The sequence below is a fragment of the Caretta caretta genome, chromosome 18, assembly GCF_965140235.1.
Source record: "Caretta caretta isolate rCarCar2 chromosome 18, rCarCar1.hap1, whole genome shotgun sequence".
Taxonomy (NCBI): Eukaryota; Metazoa; Chordata; order Testudines; family Cheloniidae; genus Caretta; species Caretta caretta.
Genome location: NC_134223.1, coordinates 21,787,382 through 21,807,736, shown reverse-complemented (window position 1 = coordinate 21,807,736; position 20,355 = coordinate 21,787,382). Strand labels below are relative to the sequence as shown.

Here is a 20,355-nt window from a genome sequence, read left to right as displayed (position 1 = left end):
TTAATGCAAAGAAACAATATTGGTGGAACAAGATGACAAGTATAAATAATTGAGTGGGAAAAATGTACCCGATAACCACTGACTGGGAGGATAATTGTGGCATTCTGGAGGGAAGGAAATACAGACTTTCTGACAATCCTACTATGATTAATGATTCATGCCCAACTGCAGCGAGCTGGTATTTGAAACTGCTCTTCCCTGTGACTTTTACAATTTGAGATAATTTCAAACACCTCCCCGAAGAAACGCCACTCTGCTCTGATCCAGCCAGGACAGGGGAGAGGTGCCAGGCTGTGATGGACTGACGAGCCCTGGACATCTCCATCAGGAACAGGAATGGAGATTTACCAGGGGAAACACTGAGATTAAGAGACCATTGTCTTGCTTGAAACTGGCATGTACCTTGGGCCCCCGAGCTACCAGAAGACTGAATGCCAGCCATAAAGAAGGCATTATTATTTCATGCCATTACAACAACCTAGAAGGCAGAAACTCTCTTCATTCACAGGAACAAGTCCAGGACAAGCAGCAGCAGTGAAAGATTCCTCTACCTTGCCCTGGAGCGATCACTGCTAGGGACCAGAGAGGGGATTTCAGACTCCATGTCCCGAATTTCGTGCTCACTGGTGCACTACTCCCTGCAAATCCCTGCACAGTTATTTGACTCTTCACCTTGATGCCTACCGTTAATTTCCTTCCTTCCGTATCAAACACGGCAGTTATCAAGGAAACTGCCCAAGGCATAAAAATGAAACACTCTGGTTCTAACATGGCACTTGGCTTAAGGAAGAATAAAATTACCTCCAACCCTTCTTCTTAATAATATTTCCCAACACAACTTCGGCCCTGCAATGAGAGAGAAACAAAAATGATGATTTCATCAGACTGGTATAGAAATTAGGTCCAAACCATTTCAATCATGGCTCTCAATGGAGGGATCCCATGTATTTCAAATCCCTGGTGTTAAAATGTTATTAAGGAGCTATGGAGAACAAGACAATTTGAGGCTACCCCATGCCCCACCCACTCCAATGGCTATTAATGGGCTCTCTGAACAAAGAGGAATCCTGCAGGTTGTTTACATTGCAGTACAGGATCAAGTGACAGCTGGAATTTTCTTGGCATTTGTCAGGGTCAAAGATAAAAATATCCTGGCCACAGGCAACGTAATTTCCTCCTTCCTTTGCACTGTCCTGCAGTGTATAAAGAAATGCTCTCTCTAATTGCTTGCTATACATCTTAGCAACAGAGATGGGACAAGAATGCAATGTGCATTACATTTATACCCACCACATCCCCTGTGCTGCTCACTTGGGCCTTTGCATCCCTTCACTAACCGATCCCAACCCTACTTCCCACGGGACTCATGGCAGGCACAGATCGTGAAAGCTGAATATGATGTCACCCATCTCCTCAGCCTCTTTTGTATGGACAAACGGAGCCCATCAGTGGCGAAGGGAGGGCGTGGCTGGACAAAACATGGCATGCGTTCAGGTTATCGGAGCTCAGCCCACTAGCAGTACTGTGGCTCATGGCTGATAATTGCAGGATTTGGCTATTCAGATCTGTCATGGCACAAATGACTCCCTACAAATAGGATTCATAATGGCCTCTCTTCTTTAGAGTGAGAAAACAGGTCAGAGAGATTCAGGTTGTTTGCTAGTGGGATCTCCGGCTGGGATGTGCTGGAGTGGAACTGTGCATGTCTTCTCCAGCAAGAGCGGCAATAGGTAAGGAAGACCAAAGCCACAGGTAAGAGAGAGACATTCTTCCATTATACGTAACGCCTCTCTCACACACCCCACTCCAGAGACAGCTCTCCATTGCCATGTCAGGAGCCAATTCCATAGCCGTTGCTCAAACCCGCTTTGGCAGGTTTCTTTGCCCCTGTAGATGCTGCTGCAGGACTGGCTCCTCCAACATTTCGATTTTGAAATAAATACATGGACTTGAACATCACACTGGGATTAATGTGTGTGGCTTGTTCCTATTTGGCACTGCTGTGCCAGCTCTGGGTAGGAGCCCAAGTTCCAGTGTGGCCCAGAGGCGAGGACGCTACCAACTGAGCCATGCGAACATCTGTGCTTGGACTGTGTGGAGTGCCCAGACACACACAACTGAATTGATCTTCGCTCTTGGCCATATCAGGCATATTTTGTTCCTGGGCAATTTAATTTTTAATGTGCAATTATTCATGAAACCTCTCAGATACTACATTCTGGAACCTTCATCCTTTCCAGTCACAACGTTACTGCGTCTCTTTGGGAGGAGACCGGAAAAACCGACCCTTAGTCATTAACTTAAAGAGACATGCGTGACGCTTCATTGGATTTGTTCTGTGCTGTGCAAGTGTCTAAAACCAAAGATGAGACGCTGAACAGGTCAGACTGCAGGACCTTCATTTCGTACAGTCAATAAAAGGTTCCACGACACAGATGAACACTTTCAGTCATCCCAATTAATTCACTGTCGCTAGGGTTTAATACACAGCACACGACATGTTGAGACTCTTTCACCAATGCTTTCAAGTACACTTAATCACCAAAAGATGTTCCCTAAGAGCTACAGGAAAAGTGATTCTCCATGTTTTCCATACTTGGACCTTCCTGCCTTCTCGCTAGGACACAACCTCCCACTTAGCAACATGGAAATGGCAAGGCAGCCATGACACCCAGCGTCTGTTCATGACCCTTCGGGAATGATTGCAATTTCTACCTACAAGTATCCTGCGCCAGGCCTTCGTTTTGTTGCCCGCCACATTCTCATCATTCGGCCCTCCTCACAGCTTACCCCTTGTTATTGCTCAGACAGCAACAGGAATAAGACCAGGCTGCACTGTGTTAGGCGCTGTAGGGACACACAGGCAGATGCGTCACGACGCTGAAGAGCTACGATATTTCATCGGAGCCCAGGCACAAAGTGATGGAAGGAGAGGAGTGGAAAGGTTAATGAGGAGAAAGTCACTGTGCTGACATGGGTTAGCTGTACCACAGCACAGCGGATTCTCGTTGTCGGAAAAGTTCATAAGAAAAAATAAATAAATAGGGTCAGCTCTCCGTATCTCCTGTCTTCTCCTAATGCAGCCCATTCACACATAAGTCATGAACATATAAACGTTCCATAGAACGTGCCGCCTTTTCCCAGAAAGAAACACTGCAAGTGAGTACTGTCACAAAGGGCTATTGAAGAAGTAGACGCTAGGATCTTTATTATAGGCAAACAAAAAAATTATAGGGCGAGAAAAGGGCCAAGAGAGAGTGCCTACCTGTTCTGTAACACATAAGAACGGCCACAGTGGGTCAGACCAAAGGTACATCTAGCCCAGGGTCCTGTCTTCCAACAGTGGCCAATGCCAGGTGCCCCAGAGGGAACGAACAGAACAGGGAATCATCAAGTGATCCGTCCAGTCATGTCACCCATTCCCAGCTTCTGGCAAACAGAGGCTAGGGACACCATCCCTGCCCATCCTGGCTAATAGCCATTGATAGACCTATCCTCTATGAACTTATCTAGTTCTTTAACAACTACCAAGAAGAAAATTTCAGCCACAAATTCAGAAATTTTTCAAAAAAGAAGAGTTTTTAAAATAAAAACTGTCCTGCTCTGCTCCTGATGGCATGGAAGATAAGCTGGGTTACTCAGGAAGTGCTGTACCATCAGCGAGACAAGAGGATAGAACAGGCTGTGGTCAGCCAACCAAAAAATGGAGTGCACCAATCTCAAACTCTTTCAGCCACCTGAACTGAAACAGGAACAAGCATCTGTTAAATCTCAGAGGCAACGCTGACTCCCAGATGTAACTTTTCTGGCCTCAGGGAATTAGAGGGAGGCTACTCTTTGATAACATCTAAGGATCAGGTTCAAAGACCCTTGAGTTCAACAGGAGTTTGACTCTCAGGATCTGGCTCTAGATAAGTGAGTTCATTCAAACACATCTGGGGGGGGGGGGTTGTTTCTGCTTCCGAGCAAGTTTTAATCATTCTGCGTGAAACTTAGCCTCATGACCCATAGGCCTGAAGAGGCAGTTGAGTGGCGCACAGGACTTGTGCATGGGTCTTCTGTAAAACTGGGGGGGCAGATGGAGGATCTTGCCCCAGGAGCTCAGTTCATTAATTCTGGTAGGGAAAACCCCTGAACTGGCACCATGTCAGTGCTGGTGGCCTAGCTGTCTGGACTCTCAGCAAGGCAGGGCTGTAGTGATGACCAGTAGAGCTTGCCTTGAGCTGGGAAAGAATTAGGAAATTTGAGGTTCTTTCCACACAGTCGGGTTTTGCCTCTAGACCAAATGCATACTGCACTGCTCCCCCTGTATGCTGTCATCCATGTGTCTCCCTGTACTGATCACCCATCACCTCCCCTTAGACACTGCACAGCAAACTCTCTCCCTCAGTCCTTTTTTGTATTCATTTTTTTCTCATAAAAACTTCGGAAGAAATATATTTTTTAGATGTGAAAGGGATGGGGCGGCCCAACCCCCACTTCCCCTGCTACTCACAGTCTGACCTGTTGAACCAGGATACCACATACAAAGGCAAAAGAACTGCCAGCCTGTCTAAAATCCATGCCCAGTTACACACAGAGGGATTCAGACCACCTGCTAGTAATATGCAAGCAAATGCCACGGAAACCCAGTGAGAGCAGGAACAAACGTTCTGCACCTCATGGCGTCTACTTCTTCTATTTCATTTTTCATCAGCATCAGGCTGTGACATTTTTCTAACGATTGAGACAGGTTCTGGTGCTTGTAATTTACTGACGGTCCCTCCAAATCGATGGTTGCCCATGCACCCCTCTCTGGTTCACAGCAGAGCCTCGTTTTGCCTGGTCACGGTGCTGGTCAAAGTCAGTGTAGATGAGATGAGCTATAGCTGCTCAAGCACCATTTCATAGCAATTTGTACAATCCTAATCCCTTGACAACCTCTGCCTTCCAAGTCTTCATCTCTTCTGAGCAGGTGCCCCCACTTATTAGTCCAGACAGACCCAGGCTCCTTCGCAGTTCACGGTGCGTAGGCAAGGGGACGGAGGCAGCTCGTTCTCTGAAGGAGAACTGGGTTCTCCACGTGAGACATCTGTGCAGAATCTTTTTTTGACTTTTTCTCTGATTTTGTCTGTTTCAGTGCTGTCGAAGCACCTGGAGTCAGGGATAAGTGCTTCAAACGCACTGAAACAAACAGAAATAAAATACATTGATTCACTGACTGTGCCGGGCCAGTGGGAAATGGCAGTTTGAGCGGATGTCTATCTACAGTACTTATTTGGGCCCCGTTTCTGAGCAGGCCCAAGATCCTGCACCCAGCTGGGTTTATAGGCCTGGCTAGATCCCATAGTGGTTTTCTGAGACTAGCCAGGAGGCAGGCAGTGTGTCGAGGAACCAAGCCCCATGAATTTACCCTTCAAGACATAGAGAGGCTGTAACAATTTTGTGGCTCTCAGGAGTGCGTTTTGCACAGGCCAACTTGTATTATGTCCTGCCCCCAAGCCGAGTTTGAGACTAAACGCGGCACAGCTGCTGACCTTTCTCACCGCATTTCCCAGGCTGGAGCAGCAACGGAGACAACTAACTTTTCAAACAATTTTTCTCAACCTCTTTCACAGTCTGTTCTGTTGGGTGAACACAGCTTTTGTTTGGATCTTAAACCATGAAATGCCTGGCTAACCTGGCAGGAGCGCTGAACACCCTGGCACTCCTCCCCAGTGATTGCTCCTTTGCCATGAACAGAAAATTAGATGGGACCCCTGGCCGAGTGATACAGTCAGAGCAGGGGGATTAAGGGAAAACGTATCTGCAATCTGTCACTGGGCTGAAGCAGTGCTGGGGCTTAGGGGTTGATAGTCATAGTTTGAACGGCTGGGGAATGCAGACAGTGTCTTCACTGCCACAGAAAGTGTTTTTCCATTGGGATACCTATCGCCATGTAAAATCCAAGCAGAGATGTAGCTGTTTTTACTTCGATGAAGCTAATTGTGTTCAACCTTATACCCCTCTCCTCGACAATAAGGGGTTTACCTCAAGGTAGCGAGATGAGGTAAATACTCCCATGCCTTGTTCCCACTGGGATTTTACCTGGCGATAGCCATCCTGATGGAAACACACACCTTTTTCGCAGTGAAGGCGCAGCCTGTGTGCTCCATAGTGAAGAGCATTTAATTAGAAGCTAAAAAACCACCTGGATTTTCACTGGCAAAGGAATGCAGAAGGGACATCATCATTCTGGGAGAAAAACTTTATGGGACAGGAGTCTCTGCTGTAATAAAGCTGGTTAAATACTAGAGAGTAAGCACCGGCCACCCGCTGAGGTGAGACCCAGATTTCATTCCTGCTCTGCTCTTTTGCTCTCCATAAGGGCAGGGAGTGAGAGCACAAAGAGCAAGGGGCACAGCAAAGAGTCTTGCAGGGAATCCAGAACACGACATTTTGGGGTTGGGCCGGGGTCTGTGTGCGTTTTAGAGAACTCCGGAGCAAAAGAGAAAATACTGGAGAAAATATAACATAGTAAAGGCACCTCGATCAGGGAAAGTCAGGTAGCCAGGGAAAGTGTCATGCTGAATGTTTACAGCAATCACCCATTCATTAAAACACATCTACTTGTGTCTCCTGGTTAGATAAACATAGAAGGTACCTACTTCCCAGCAGCATAGACTTCTGCTGTGTCAAACAGGTTAATGCCATTGTCGTATGCTAAAGTCATCAGCTGTTCCGCCATCTGCAAAGAAACATTTGTAACGTTTATAGAGAGCCCGTTGTAGAAAGCAGGAGCCTAGAAACCCCTTGGCATGAGCGTTATATCAATAAAACGCAAGTGTAACACAGCACACAGTAGCATGCTTAGATCAGACATTACAAATTAGGCTGCCTAAAGTTGGTCACCTAATGAGGTGATCTGATTATTTAGATGCCTAACTCTAGGCAGCCACGGTTGGCCTCATGGCAAAGAAATACCATGCAAATTGCACACTATTTAAGTCCAGCATATTTTCCCCCATATCAGGATGCACTCAGTAGCTTATGAATATAAAGAGGGAATAACAAGCACACACTGCAATATGATTTTTCTCCTCCCACTTTTATAATCCAGTGTTCAGGAAATTGATTTTTTATGGTATTAGCTCAGACTACAGCTAGCATCTGTTGGCTCAGAAAAACCGTGATGCAAGTATTGCGTTGTACACATTTACTACACAGAATGGAGAAGGTGTCCTGAACGGATGACTATAAAGTTGCCTCCTAATCTGTATTACCAGGGAAGGCTACAGGTGCAACATGTGTTTCACAAATGTTACTGGTAAACTGACTATACCTTCTGAGAGTCTGGCTTCACAGAAACAACACGAACTTAAAAACTTCACCATCCCCATGAGACTCAAGTTCCAACATCCATGTACAATGGAACAGAACTGTTCATGTTTTCTGAGTCTATTTGCTTGAACAAAAGCATCTGCTACATTCAGCTGTGTTTGTGCCCCCTTTTGTGTTCATTTCCCACAAACATTACAGCAAATCACCTTACAGACCAGGGTGTTCGTACAAAGTCACTTGAGACTATGTGCTGACGCCAAATTTTGAACTCTTAGAACCAGTCTTTCATTGCTAATTATTTGTGTTTAAGACTAATGCTCACCGAGTTAGGGATCACAAAGGCTACCATGTGACCTGTGTGTCTAATTAAACTAACCAATGCATCTCAAATTTTGAATATTAGATAGCTGGAACAAACAGCTCATGAGCAAACTCCTCCTGGAACAATTGTGAAAAGTATTTGGTTTGAATTTAGTCTCTGTTCTTGGAAATTATTCACCAATTATGTGCTGCAAATTATTTGCTCAGCAGTAAGTACTAGTCTTGGTGGATAATAATTAGCCAAAGGAAGGATAATTTTTGTTTCTTTTGGCCATAATCATAAAAATGAATCTAGCTAATTTGAAAAACAAAGTTGAAACATGTCAGACAAACATGAATATTTATGCATCTCTATAGTGAAAACTGGTAAGTATTACAGAACCTTTATTCATTATGACAGGTTTCAGAGTAGCAGCCGTGTTAGTCTGTATTCGCAAAAAGAACAGGAGGACTTGTGGCACCTTAGAGACTAACCAATTTATTTGAGCATGAGCTTTCGTGACCTACATTTCGTTGCATCCGATGAAGTGGGCTGTAGCTCACGAAAGCTGACGCTCAAATAAATTGGTTAGTCTCTAGGGTGCCACAAGTCCTCCTGTTCTTTATTCATTATGAAGATTTCCCATAAAAAGGTTATTGGCAACACTGAGGCTCGGTCACTTCAAATAATAAAAGGAACTAGACTGCGGAGTCTCCTGAAGGGGATTTTCAGTACAATGAAAGGAGACTGAAATAAGAACTGTATCTTTGACCTATGGAGTAGGCAGCGCAAAACAGGGAACAATTCTTACCTCATCTGTAATCTGCCCTCCAAACGTCACCCATGTCCCTGTAAAGGGAAAGAAGGGAAAACACTCAAAGTACAAAACATGTACAACTTAGCTGTGCTCTGAAAGGCACTATAACTGTGGAAAAGGGAGCTCCAGACTGAATTAATCTGTAGGTCAAAAACAGAGAAACACTGGAACAATCCAAACGCAGTCAGTCCTATGCTAGCCTGTCAAAACCAAGCTGGCCCCACTGTTCTTCCTTCTGGGATATAAAATATCCCTGCCCAGAGCCTGTGGGTGGATGAGTGAACCAGGCTCTCAGGGCCTCCCTACCTCTTGCTGTTGCATTTAGACTGTCTCCCTCTCTCATTGTATTTGCCTGACTCGGGCAGAAGACTCTTATCATCCGGGTGGATGCTCAAGGATACCAAATGCTAGGGTTCTCCAACGCCTTCCTGCCAGGTCAAGCCCTCCCACCAAACTGGGATGGAGCATTGTACTTCTGCCCTTGCCATTTGCAACACCTACTTGCCATTACAGCATGAATCACCAGACCAGGAACCTGTAATAGCTCATCTGTTTGCCACTTCCTCTCCGCGCTGTTGCCTTCCCTATTCTACTCCAGATAGCGGATACCCAGAGCTCTCTCAATGCTGGCCAATTTTAGCTCTGCTGCAGCTTGGCAAAGGCACGAGGAGCCACAGAGGTACTGGTGCAGCTTCTCTGCAGACTCAGTGCTGGCCTACACAACACATTTTTCCAGTTATACAGAACAGTTAGACAGGTACAACTCCTTCCAAAATGACAAACTAAGCTGGAAAAAGATCCCCCACCCACCCACACACCAGAATAAGAGGGTCCACATGGGGAGTTCTACTGGTATAACTACAGCGGTTTAAATACACACCTTTCCTTATACCAGTATAACTTTCCCATGTAGACAAGCCCTTAGAAAGACAAGGGTGCGTTGGTTGCACTCACTCCACATTTGGAACGTTATCTGAGCAACCAAATATCTAGAAAGTTAGCCTGTCTGGATACAATCAGTTACAGCAGATTCTGAATTCTGCACAAACTCTGCAAACTACAGCTCAAGGGTGGATCATTCTTGAAGTACATTAACTTGGAAGCTCTGAACACGAGTGTTCATGAAGAAGTGAGAACAATGCCTTGCAGCTCGTTTCACATAAAGAAAAAGAGGTTTTAAGTTGTTCATTGCAGTCCATCTGAACGACAGCACTCGAAGAATCAGACATTTCTTTCTGCAGTCACCACGCTGTGAGGGGCAGCAGCTGTCTTAAGTTGTTGGTACCCTTTAACAGATACAGTGCTCTACTACCAATGCTAGTAGGAGGGCTGATAAAACAGTTCTGTTTAATGCCCCCCTTTTCAGACACTGACAAATCTGAAAAACAAATTACCTTTTGGGCTGAGATTTCTCAGGCTTGTTATAAGCCCAGGGGAAAATGCCTTTTTTCTTTTTGAAAAGTTTGATAAAATTTCATTCAGACAAGAAAAACTGATTTTCACTGTTTACATTTTTCGGATGCTTCGTTTTCATGATGGTGACTCAAACGGCTTTTCTTTTAAAAGTGAACTACAATGGGAAAACCCTCGGCATGTTCTTTTTCCTTCTTTACGATGGATAAAAAAGGCCTCTATGTTTCTCTTCCCCCCCCAACAAGCAACATTTTTAGTTTTCCGTTTGTCTTTTACATTAAAATGTCAAGGTGCGAGTCTCTGGGGACTGGACAGGCAAAAGTCAAGACCGTGAACGTTGATCAACTGAAAGAGACGGGATTTTTACTCAGATTGTTTAATTCTCCGGTTTCTTTTTGTTAATACTTATTTAACTTCTTGGACTTATTAACGTTTTGGATACAGGATGCTTCTGTCAAAAGATTTAACTGCTCACCTTGCAATGAAGGTGTGAGAGCTTAAACTAAACCTACGTTCTCCAACGGTGGCAGGCAGTATAGCTGTAGCCGTGGCAGTCCCTTGTCACTCAGACATTCGCCAAGACACACACAGCAGCTACTCCAGAAAAACAACAACAACTACACTTGAGGTTTCTGCTATTTCTATAAGAAGCACCGAACAAGCAGAATTCCATTCCCCAACCTGGCCAGCTTGTGTCATACATCACAAAGAAGCCAAAGAGAGCCAAGTGTACTCGGCAGCTCACGGCTGAGCTTTAAACTGAGCGTGGACTTAGCCCTCACTGAGGGCTGGTGTCTTTGCAAACCAAATTCATGTGTGACGTGTGACGTGCTGAAGTGCTCTGACAACCATATGCAGCAAATGGCACAAATGTTTCTTTTGACATACTTTTAAATGTCTTGAGCACATGGGTCTCTTGAGGAGCAAACGCAAAGAGATGCCTGTTTGTGAACCCATCCATGACAGCAGCCCAAGTAAACCTGTAACCACCACATATTTTAATACAGAAAACCAATCGGGGATACAACATGCACTAAGCACACAGGAGGATTTCAGAGTCTGGTAACCATGCTGTCTGAGAGGCCACGATCCAGGCTGATTCACTGGGGGAAATGCTGAGGTTTAGGACAGAACAGAAATCTGTGGTTACATCTGGTTACTTGGTAACCAGCAGTTAGCAACAACAACGCAGGGAATTACTGCACTAGTAGCTGGATCCGGTTTCGGGTCATCCATTTTTAATGCAACATGGAATCAGAGGAACATCGCTCTGATCAATGCAAAAGGTGCAGCTCCCTTCACCTGCCACCTCCACCTTGGGGGCCTGTCTCTTGCTTAAATAACTGAGGGAAGAAATCATTGTGAAGATGATTGCTTACCAATGGACACTGGAGAGGTATGAGAGAGTGCCCCCGACGATCAAGTCACTTACCTAAGCCAAGGCAGGATACTCGCAACCCTGATTTCCCAAGATTTCTGAAAAAGAGAAACACCTCTTAATAACCAGTGGAAATGCCAGAAATAGGATGTGCCATAGCTACACGGGACAGATGATACGTGTGGTGTCCCCAATCCCCATCCCTTCAGCAAACGTCACAGGAACATCAGTTTCCAAAACTATACACAGAAAGGACAGGGGTTTCCGTGCCCTTCAGTTGCACTCCAATCAACACAAAGTGCTGTACGGGAAGTGTTTAGCTAAGCTCTTGTCTTTGAATGAACCATGAGTACAATGTATTCCCCAGGCACCACCGTGGAGCGGCAGTTCATAACACTTCTCCTCAACTGCTGATCAAGTGAAATTACTGGTTTCCCTACAGGGAAATTATGCAGCTACATATGTATGCATATATAGATAGTTAGAGGAAGAGAGACCTCCACACTGTCAAAAAAAGGCAATGCTCGTGAAGCCACTTTAAATAAAAGGCATTAAAAATAACTTTTATCCTCTGCATTCACTGTTCTTGGAAGATAATTTCAGTACTATTTTAATGACGACTTTTTGATCCTGTTCTTAATAATTACTTACACACACAAACACACACAACACGCTGTTTTCATGGTGGTGGTGGTCTGGATTTTCTAGTTTTCTATTTGGTCTTTGTACTGAATTGATAAAGTGAAACACTGAAAATTAGACTGCATTATTATTGTAAGAAAGCTCTGAAGGGCACACCCTACAGTGTACCAGGTGTATTGTAAAGAACATGCAAACTCAACCAGTAAGTCATGGTTATTGGTACGACACTTAACAACCCCCTCGCAACCAACCAACCTCATGTTGGTCATTGAACAGGTACAAAATCACATGCTGGTGTGATAACATTAGTCCCTTTACAAGAGCACAGTTAACCCCCGAAATAATATGGATTGAAGAGCCTGTGACACATCTGTGAGTTACAAGAGTTGAGTTAGCATGGACGGAAGATGCACAAAGTAGAGTCCGACAGGCAGTGAATGAGGATGCGTGTTGCAAAATTACCTGGAATAAACAGCTAGTATAACTGTTCTGAGGTGACCCGGTGGTTGGGAGCCCCCCCCACAAACCTACCAACCTGGGTTGCAAGGCTCTAAAGAGCTTAGGGTGGCCACATTCAAGCCTAGTAAAAAGAGAGAGAGCAAAACAGAAAAAAAGCAAGAAGGTAATGAGAACATGATAAGGAATGAAATAACCATGAAAGAGAGAGATATAAACACAAGGTAAAATTATGAATAAACTGGATTTGAAGAAAACTGTGACAGAAATGAAAGTATGAAATCAGCAGCACAAAGATAGAATCATAAAAATGTAGAACCAGAAGGGACTTGGTTAGGTCATCCAGTCCAATCCCCTCCACTGAGGCAGGACTAAGTATTATCTAGACCATCCTTGATACTAAATCAATAAACCAAACGATAGAAGGCATTACCCCCTCTAAATGCATATTGATGGCTACAAAATTAAGGCCATGAATTGAGAAGCTATTTAGTTAAAGAAGGAAGAGAAGATAGAGAATGATTTTTCCCCGACTCGAATGAGGTATTAAACAACAATTGATAATGTCAAGTAACATTATTATTTTCCTATTTTTGCAACCAAAACAGGAGATAAATATCTAAAGAGACAACAAACACAGACACAGTAGGAATGGAAAGGATGCTGTTACTTAGACACTAGACATTTAGTTATTGCCAACTGAAAAACAAAAGCACTTTGCAACTTGAGAGTGTCAACAGAAAATGCATAATTTTGCACACAGCACATCTGCAGGGATAAAACAAAAGCGAAAGAATGTGAAATCTCTTATCAGCTTTTTCTACTTGCAAATGAACTATATATGACAGAATAAAACCAGGAAAAGGTCATTTCAAGAAATTTATCTGCATCACACAATGCTCTTTTCCTGGGCAATTACTTAGAGCTCAAAAAATGAGTACAAAATCAGAACTATTTATGACAATTAAACATGGAAAACCAGCCGCATGTTAGTGGAAAATAAAACAGCAAATGCAAGGTTTTCAGACACAAAATTCACTTATTAGATCACAGATGGCTGCTGAAACGCCGTACGCTACAGTTGCACAATAATGTAAAGTGGCAGTAGCAGTGACCTCATTCAATCTGCTTTATATGATTAAGCCAGAGTCATTATGGCATCCAGCAGTTTTACAACAATGGTGTTTTTAACACAGAGAGAGAGAGAGAACACAAACTGAAAATTCAGAGTAGATAGGGTAAGAATTTAATAGCTGGAAACAAATGATGTCTATAACGAGCATATAATTTGGTGAACAGATATGAACTCTGCAACGTTATGGCACATTTGACTCTTTCAATTTTCAAAGGGCTTTAAAATATTAATGAATATGATACAGATAACTTAACTCCAGTTTTAAGAAGGGAACACTCATGAGAAGAGAGTCTATGTCTCGCCCAGAGCTACAGGGAAAACCAATCTCACAGCTGGGATTTCGACCTTAGGAGTTCCCGACTCCTGGTTTGGTGTCCAGAACGCACGCTGCTCCCTCTCTCAATAAACTAGTTCAATCTGGGGTTTAGAATCTTTAAAGCATTATAAAAAAAAATTGATTTGCACAGATATTTTCTAGTGGCACAAAAGCAGAACACTGTGAAGAAGTGGTGTTAGAAACAGCATGCCAAGTGAACGGCCTTCATTAGCTCTGGCTCAGGTCTGTTCAACCGCATAGAAAAGACTAATGGCAGTCTACTGGAAAAGCTGTTAGCGTGAGCCATCAGAAAGCGCGGGTGCACTTCATTTAGCCCCTGCATATTTCACTGCTATTGAATATTGCTTGTTAGACCCAGGTGGTGTTTCAATTCCTGTGTCACATTAGGAACTTTGTTTAAGAAATAAAAATGAAAATGAAAAGATAAGAAAACGTGCTTAGTAAAACAAACTGGCTTGAGATGCTCACTTGCCTTTAAGTCCCTAGATCGTTCTCTGCATTGCTGCTGTTTCAGAGTAGAGCTCGTCTCTAAGGGCAGGTCTATACAACTCCTTGAGTCGATCTAACTTACATCGCTCAGGGGTGTGAAAAAGCCACCCCCGCATAGACACAAGTTTCGTGCTATCCACGCTGGTGCTGTCTCCTGCCAACGTAGCTTACGCTTCTCGCCACGGTGGAGTAATGACGACGACGGGAGAGCGCTCTCCCGTGGGCACAGCATGTCTTCTTCACCAGACATGCCACGGTGGCGCAGCTGCATCAGCGTAGCGCTGTAGTGTAGACGTGCCCGAAGATGTGGGGACACGTCCTAGGGACGGATTCGGTACTGGCTAGGGATGGATTAGAGCAGGGAGAGTCAATAGGCAGACTGCAGGCCAGATCCGGACTGCCAGACCCTTTTGAACAGACCCTGAAATCTTTTTATTAATTATTATTATAATTATTGTTGTTTTTATTTTCTCTGGAGTCTGAACCTTGACTACACCTTGACCAAGAAATCTGAACCCTAACAAAAAATAAATTGACCATCCCTGGACTAGACTAGGATCACCTAAGACCTTTTCCATATTTAATGTCTACAACCGACATCAAGCTTAAAAAAATCTATTTATTCAAATTATAAAGACTCTAATAACCCAGCCATTAAAACTTTTCTGGACTTTTGCACTCTCTCAGCTTAGTGTCTACAGCTTTGAAGTAAGCACATCTAGGAAGGCTGGTTCACTGCAGGAAGGTGGAGGCCTTTACCTCTTTAAATGGTTAACAACCTCTACTAATAAAAGGACCTGGGGAAATGAAGACTATATAGTAACACACGGCAGCAGCAGCCACCACAGTCCAGCAGAAACTAGAGTCATTTGCAGGTTTAAAGTACAATACAGATTCCTAGATACTAAAGGAAAGAAGCTATAAATTGGGGCATTAAGCGCTCTCCCATTGGCATACAGCATCTTCACAGAATCATCAGACTAGAAGGGACCTCGAGAGGTCATCGAGTCCAGTCCCCTGCACCCATGGCAGGGCTAAGTATTATCTTCTAGACCATCCCTGACAGGTGTTTGTCCAGCCTGCTCTTAAAAATCCCCAATGATGGAGATTCCACAACCTCCCTAGGCAATTTATTCCAGTGCTTAACCACCCTGACAGTTAGGAAGTTTTTCCTAATGTCCAACCTGACCCTCCCTTGCTGCAATTTAAGCCCATTGCTGCTTGTCCGATCCTCAGAGGTTAAGAACAATAATTCTTCTCCCTCCTCCATGTAACAACCTTTTATGTACTTGAAAACTGTTCTCATGTCCCCTCTCAGTCTTCTCCGCAGCTGTGCCCATGAAGCACTTCTCGTGTGGACCTGCCTGTACGGTAAGTACGTCGCTGTTCTTTAGTTCAGTGACAAGGCATTTTTCTAGAGAGCTCGAGCTCCTAATGATTTTACACTCAAATATACGAAACTGGCTATGATGAAATACAGTAAAAAATCCTCTATTTATGAAAATAGCCCAGATACAGGATTGTTCTTTCAGGGACTGGGATCGAAAAGAAAGTGATCTCTGGACTGAAGCCTCACGCAAGCAGCAATTTGATCAAGGGATCTAGGATTTGGGAACAGAGCAAATCTAAACAACAGTAATAATAGTTACTAACTGTAGACGACGGTTAATATTCCTCAGGTCTTGTTATACTACTCTGATTCACTGTGTAGAACAGAGGTCCCCAAACTGTGGGGCATGCCCCCCAAGGGAACATGGAGGAATGTTTGGTGGGGCGCAGTTGGGGCCTGGGCCAGCCCCGATGGGGGTGAGGAGGGAGCACCACCCAGCTCCATTCCTGGTTGCCGGGGCCCCAGCCACTGGCCTTGGTCCCCAGCTGAGGTTCCACTCCCGCCCCCGGCTGTGGCCCTAAGCCTCAGCCCCCTTACCCCTGTCTGCGTCCCACTCCTTTCCCAGAGCCATGGCCCTGCTCCTGGCCCTGTGGGGTGGCGGGGGGGGGGGGGAAGAGGAGGGAGGAAACAAGGTAAAAAGTTCAGGGACCACTGGTATAGAAGTTAAGGCTTGTATTAAAGCTATATGTATGTACAACTTAGTTTAAAAGATGAAACAAACACACACTTCCTTAACAAGTTGGCACCCATACTCCCTTAATAACCTGTGTTATTAGTGGTTTAACACAGCCCTCGCAAAAAAAGCCACCACACAGCAAGGCACAACCTGAGGCTTGTGCAATTTATTCAGTACTGCCAGGGAGCTGGAAATGGTGAAGGGACACTTCCATGAGGAAGTAGAAAGACCTTTTCCCTTCCTCAGCACTGGAAGAGGATAGTAACAGATGTGCTTTTCAAACTATTAAACATGTACCAGCAGACTACACTACCCAATCCACCAGCATTTTGTTGGGTTTTTTAAAACCATGCTTGCCTCCCAGGGAGTGAACAAACTACATAATAAATCAGCATTTCTGATTCACATGTTTGATGGTCTTCAGAAGGATAGTGGAATTTTTTTGAAGCCCAAAATTCTCCCTGTTCTGGGAGTCACCCAACATTCCCACCAGTCTACATTCACCTCAGCAGAACTCTGTCTCAAATAATTGGCTATGCAAGTTACAATCTAGAGAGGAATAGGACCCAACACAGCATATGTCTCTAGCTTCCGGACTACGTGGGAGGCAGCGTGTCCACCTCGGGTATGTGGCAAAGGGCATAAATACTGAATAAGAAACATTCAAATGTTGCAAGGCTGAGATTTTCAAAGTGGCTTGTGTTTCTGGAGGCTGATTTTCAGAAAGGGCTGAAAAGCCACCCACTGATGCTAGGTCCCCTCTCAGGTTGGGCACCCAAAAGGCAACACAACCAAAAAATTGTTTGTCACTCCTGAAAATCTTTGCCAAATAACATTTACATGGTTCATTTTTCTCTCATCATTTTAAGATCTTTACACAGGAAGAGGCGATCTCTTTGGGTAGTGAGGGAAGGATGGGCGAGGAGAAAGGCTGCTTTTGCCCACAGTGTATTGTACAGCATGTTTTTATTCACCACTAATAAGCTGACAAACCCAACCAACCAGCAATGCTATGGCTGACCTAATCTTCTGCAACCCAGGAAGTTTAATGCTCTTGGCACTGGAATTACTTTGGTCTTTATGATCTCTCTTGCCTTTGGAAGATACTTAGAAATTTGCTGTCTTAGATGGAAAGGTTGAAGAACTGTAGGGTGTAAGTTTATAAGTCAGGCATTTAAAGAAATTTTCAGCTGAATTTTTCAAAGCATGTATTGAATGGTTTCCAGATAGAATTGCCTGTCACAATTTTTTTCTTAATGCGAATACAGCTCTGGCATTCAGGGGTCTCAATTGAGAGGTACATACAGGACCGAGAGGAGACCCCAAGGTTCTTAGCTAATAGATCCCTTCCAATCTAAGGCGAAACCTTTCCCATGTATTCATTCTTTATCTCTATCTCACTCACACACACACACTGCTTAGAAGACTACAGAGGACCGGAGTAATAATGGCTTGTTATTGAACATGACAAGATAATCTGGTACACCTCACACCATGCGAGCGATGTGCCTCTCCCTGACATATTTGGCACTGTTATTCACATCTTGTATGAAGTGTCACACATGCCAATATTAGCCAAAGTACAGCATACATGTTATTCTTGTTCTTTCAGACACACAAAACTTCTTGGCATCTCCCTATTGAAATATCATGCCAGTTTAACACACTAAGCCCTTGGTGCATGGCTCTTTGGAGCACGTTATGTTTGTCTTGTTTAGTTTTCAGATCACTAAACACAGATCAACAGCGGTAGAGTGTATAACTGACACAGTCCCCTCTTATTCGACAGCACATGTTCTGGGGCTCTAAAGGAAAAGGTGGAAGCATCAGAAAATGTTTGGTGATATTACCGAACACAAAGGTCTGCTATCATATGAGAAATCGGTGGGCTGCTGACCCTCAGGAATGTCTGAGAATTAGCAACAACAAAGCCAACAGGGATTCTGCTGAACCCTAAACCATATCTTAGGGTCACATTCTACTCTCATTTAGGCTAGTGTAAACTGGGAATAATTCCAATGAATGCAGTGGCGGTGCTCTGGTTTTACATCAGTGTAAGTGAGAGCAGACGACGACCCTTCGCAAGGTTGCACGTAAAGGAGAAAAACAGCCAACTAGTAGAAATAGAGAGAAGTAGGACAGTGCACACCGAGTTCAGCATTTGTATCAGTGAAAACGTATAGACGTAGTCAGGCAACACAACACCCCCCCGCACACCCCCCTTCCAACATGTATACTAGACAGCGAAATCAGAAACACATCTACACAAGAGACCAAGAAACTCTCTTCCCGCAGAATGGGAAGCATGGTCTTCTCCATACCTATATTTCATTCCTGGCTGTTTCACGCTGGATTCACTTGAGGATGGAGCATTTTGCACAGATAGCTGCCCCAGACTCCGGGCAACCATGGCCACTGCTCGGAATTTGCTACGCGTGCCAAGGCTGGGACTGCTGGCATTTTGTCTGTTCAGTCGATCTTCTGCACTCCGGCTCTTTATGCTGTGCTCTGAGCATACAAAAGAAACCTGCATAGTGTCCTCGCTTTATTTTGGTTGCAGAAATCCCCTCCCCACTTTAGCTCTCAGAAGTGTTCTGTTCCACAGCAGGCTGCCCTCTCTCCCCGGGAGGGCTGGAGGAGGAAATGGGTTGGAAGTGTTTTCCCTGGGAATACAGAATATTCAGAACCCCCCCCAAAAAACAAAACAAAAACACCACATAACAAACAAGCAGAAGATGCAGCTCTTGCAATTTCAACCTTCTGTCATAGGAGAAAGTCTGCCGGGGAAAAAACACAACTAAATGAACTGGGAAGGTTAAGAAATAATAGAGTCAAATCCATTTACATCCCAGCTTGCATCCTTCTGCCATGCAATGCTTTCCCTGCTCCCACACTTGACGGTGTAGCTCAGTGTTTCTCTGAAGTAGCTTTTCAAAGTTTAATGGATGCTGTTTGCCACTAAGTTAAACACTGTGGCTGGCAAATAAATAAATATTTACGCTGTATTTCTGTTTATTTTTAAATCTCAGACTTTCAGCTCTGTTAGGTAAAAATCTTCTGCAGGTTTCCACATGCACAGGAGCCAGGCCATTCAGACCCAGCTGGTTATAGGCAAAGCAAACATCCATCGGGCCCTCATTGAAGGTAAAAGGCTTGCCAAGCCCCCAAATTCTTCTGCTTCTTGAGCCCTGCAGAGGAATTCCTGTCTCTCTCCCTTGCTGACCCCTGCGACAGCTGCTTCCTTGCCAGATCCAGGGCTGGATTTCTGAAGCGAAGAGGGCAGCGTGACTATGCTGCCACGGATCCTGCTGGATTCCCAGGCTCGGCTAAGTCAATTAGGTAACCAGTGGGCTGAGCAGGAAACATTCAGCAATTCATTAACAACAAAAAGGGGGTTCCTTGCTGCGTCTCCCAGGGAAGAATAACTAGAGAGACAGCTGTGGGTGTTAGTGGATTTGCTGCACGCAGCTGCTCTGTGGTCACTAATGGTCTCTCAAGGGGGGGGAGGGAGGGGTTTCCTTCCCCCTCAGTTTCTGCTCCCTCTCATCTCTGTCCCTCCATCTCCAAATGTTGAGATGAATAGTGACAACAGCTAAATTTAGATAGTAAATTGGGTGAAGCAGAGACCTCCCTCCTGTATGTCTGTAAAGCAGCATTTAAACATTACTACTAGAGTGCAAGAATGGAGAGACCCAGCTTGTATTCGCTACATGTTTTATGAAAAAAAACAAATGTCCTATTCAGCTCTGAAGCAGAAACGTAACCATTTCAAATACAAGAGTCAACAATGTCACAGACTGGAACCGACGCAGTTTGCAGTGTTTTCATAAGCATGTGCGGCGGTTTTCTAAAACCTATTTTTATTCTTTGCCTTTAAATGGTCGTGGTGAATTTTACCACCAAAGAGAGGTACTAGTGGCTTTGCATCTACAGGCTAGTACAGAGGGGTTTGCTAATAAAATACACAAAGCCTCTCCCCCCAGAAGATAGGACATGAGAAAAAGGAGACCATTACAGGACAG

The 20,355-nt window shown here is 44.4% G+C and overlaps 1 protein-coding gene across 9 annotated transcripts in view; it reads right to left on the bottom strand.

Moving 5' to 3' along the window:
* Positions 1-20,355, bottom strand: part of KCNAB2 (potassium voltage-gated channel subfamily A regulatory beta subunit 2) — a 107,483-nt gene that overhangs the window by 19,219 nt on the left and 67,909 nt on the right. For 4 of the 9 annotated variants that reach the window (XM_075121189.1, XM_075121188.1, XM_075121187.1 and 1 more), the window contains 5 exons: positions 12,386-12,430; positions 11,263-11,306; positions 8,412-8,449; positions 6,627-6,706; positions 802-846 (listed from right to left, as the gene is read on the bottom strand). In XM_075121189.1, coding sequence (XP_074977290.1) covers positions 802-846; positions 6,627-6,706; positions 8,412-8,449; positions 11,263-11,306; positions 12,386-12,430 — 252 coding nt within the window. Of the gene's footprint in view, positions 1-801; positions 847-6,626; positions 6,707-8,411; positions 8,450-11,262; positions 11,307-12,385; positions 12,431-18,654; positions 19,136-20,355 lie in introns of those variants that run through there. The other 5 variants (XM_048825262.2, XM_048825263.2, XM_048825264.2 and 2 more) reach the window with 2 other exon arrangements.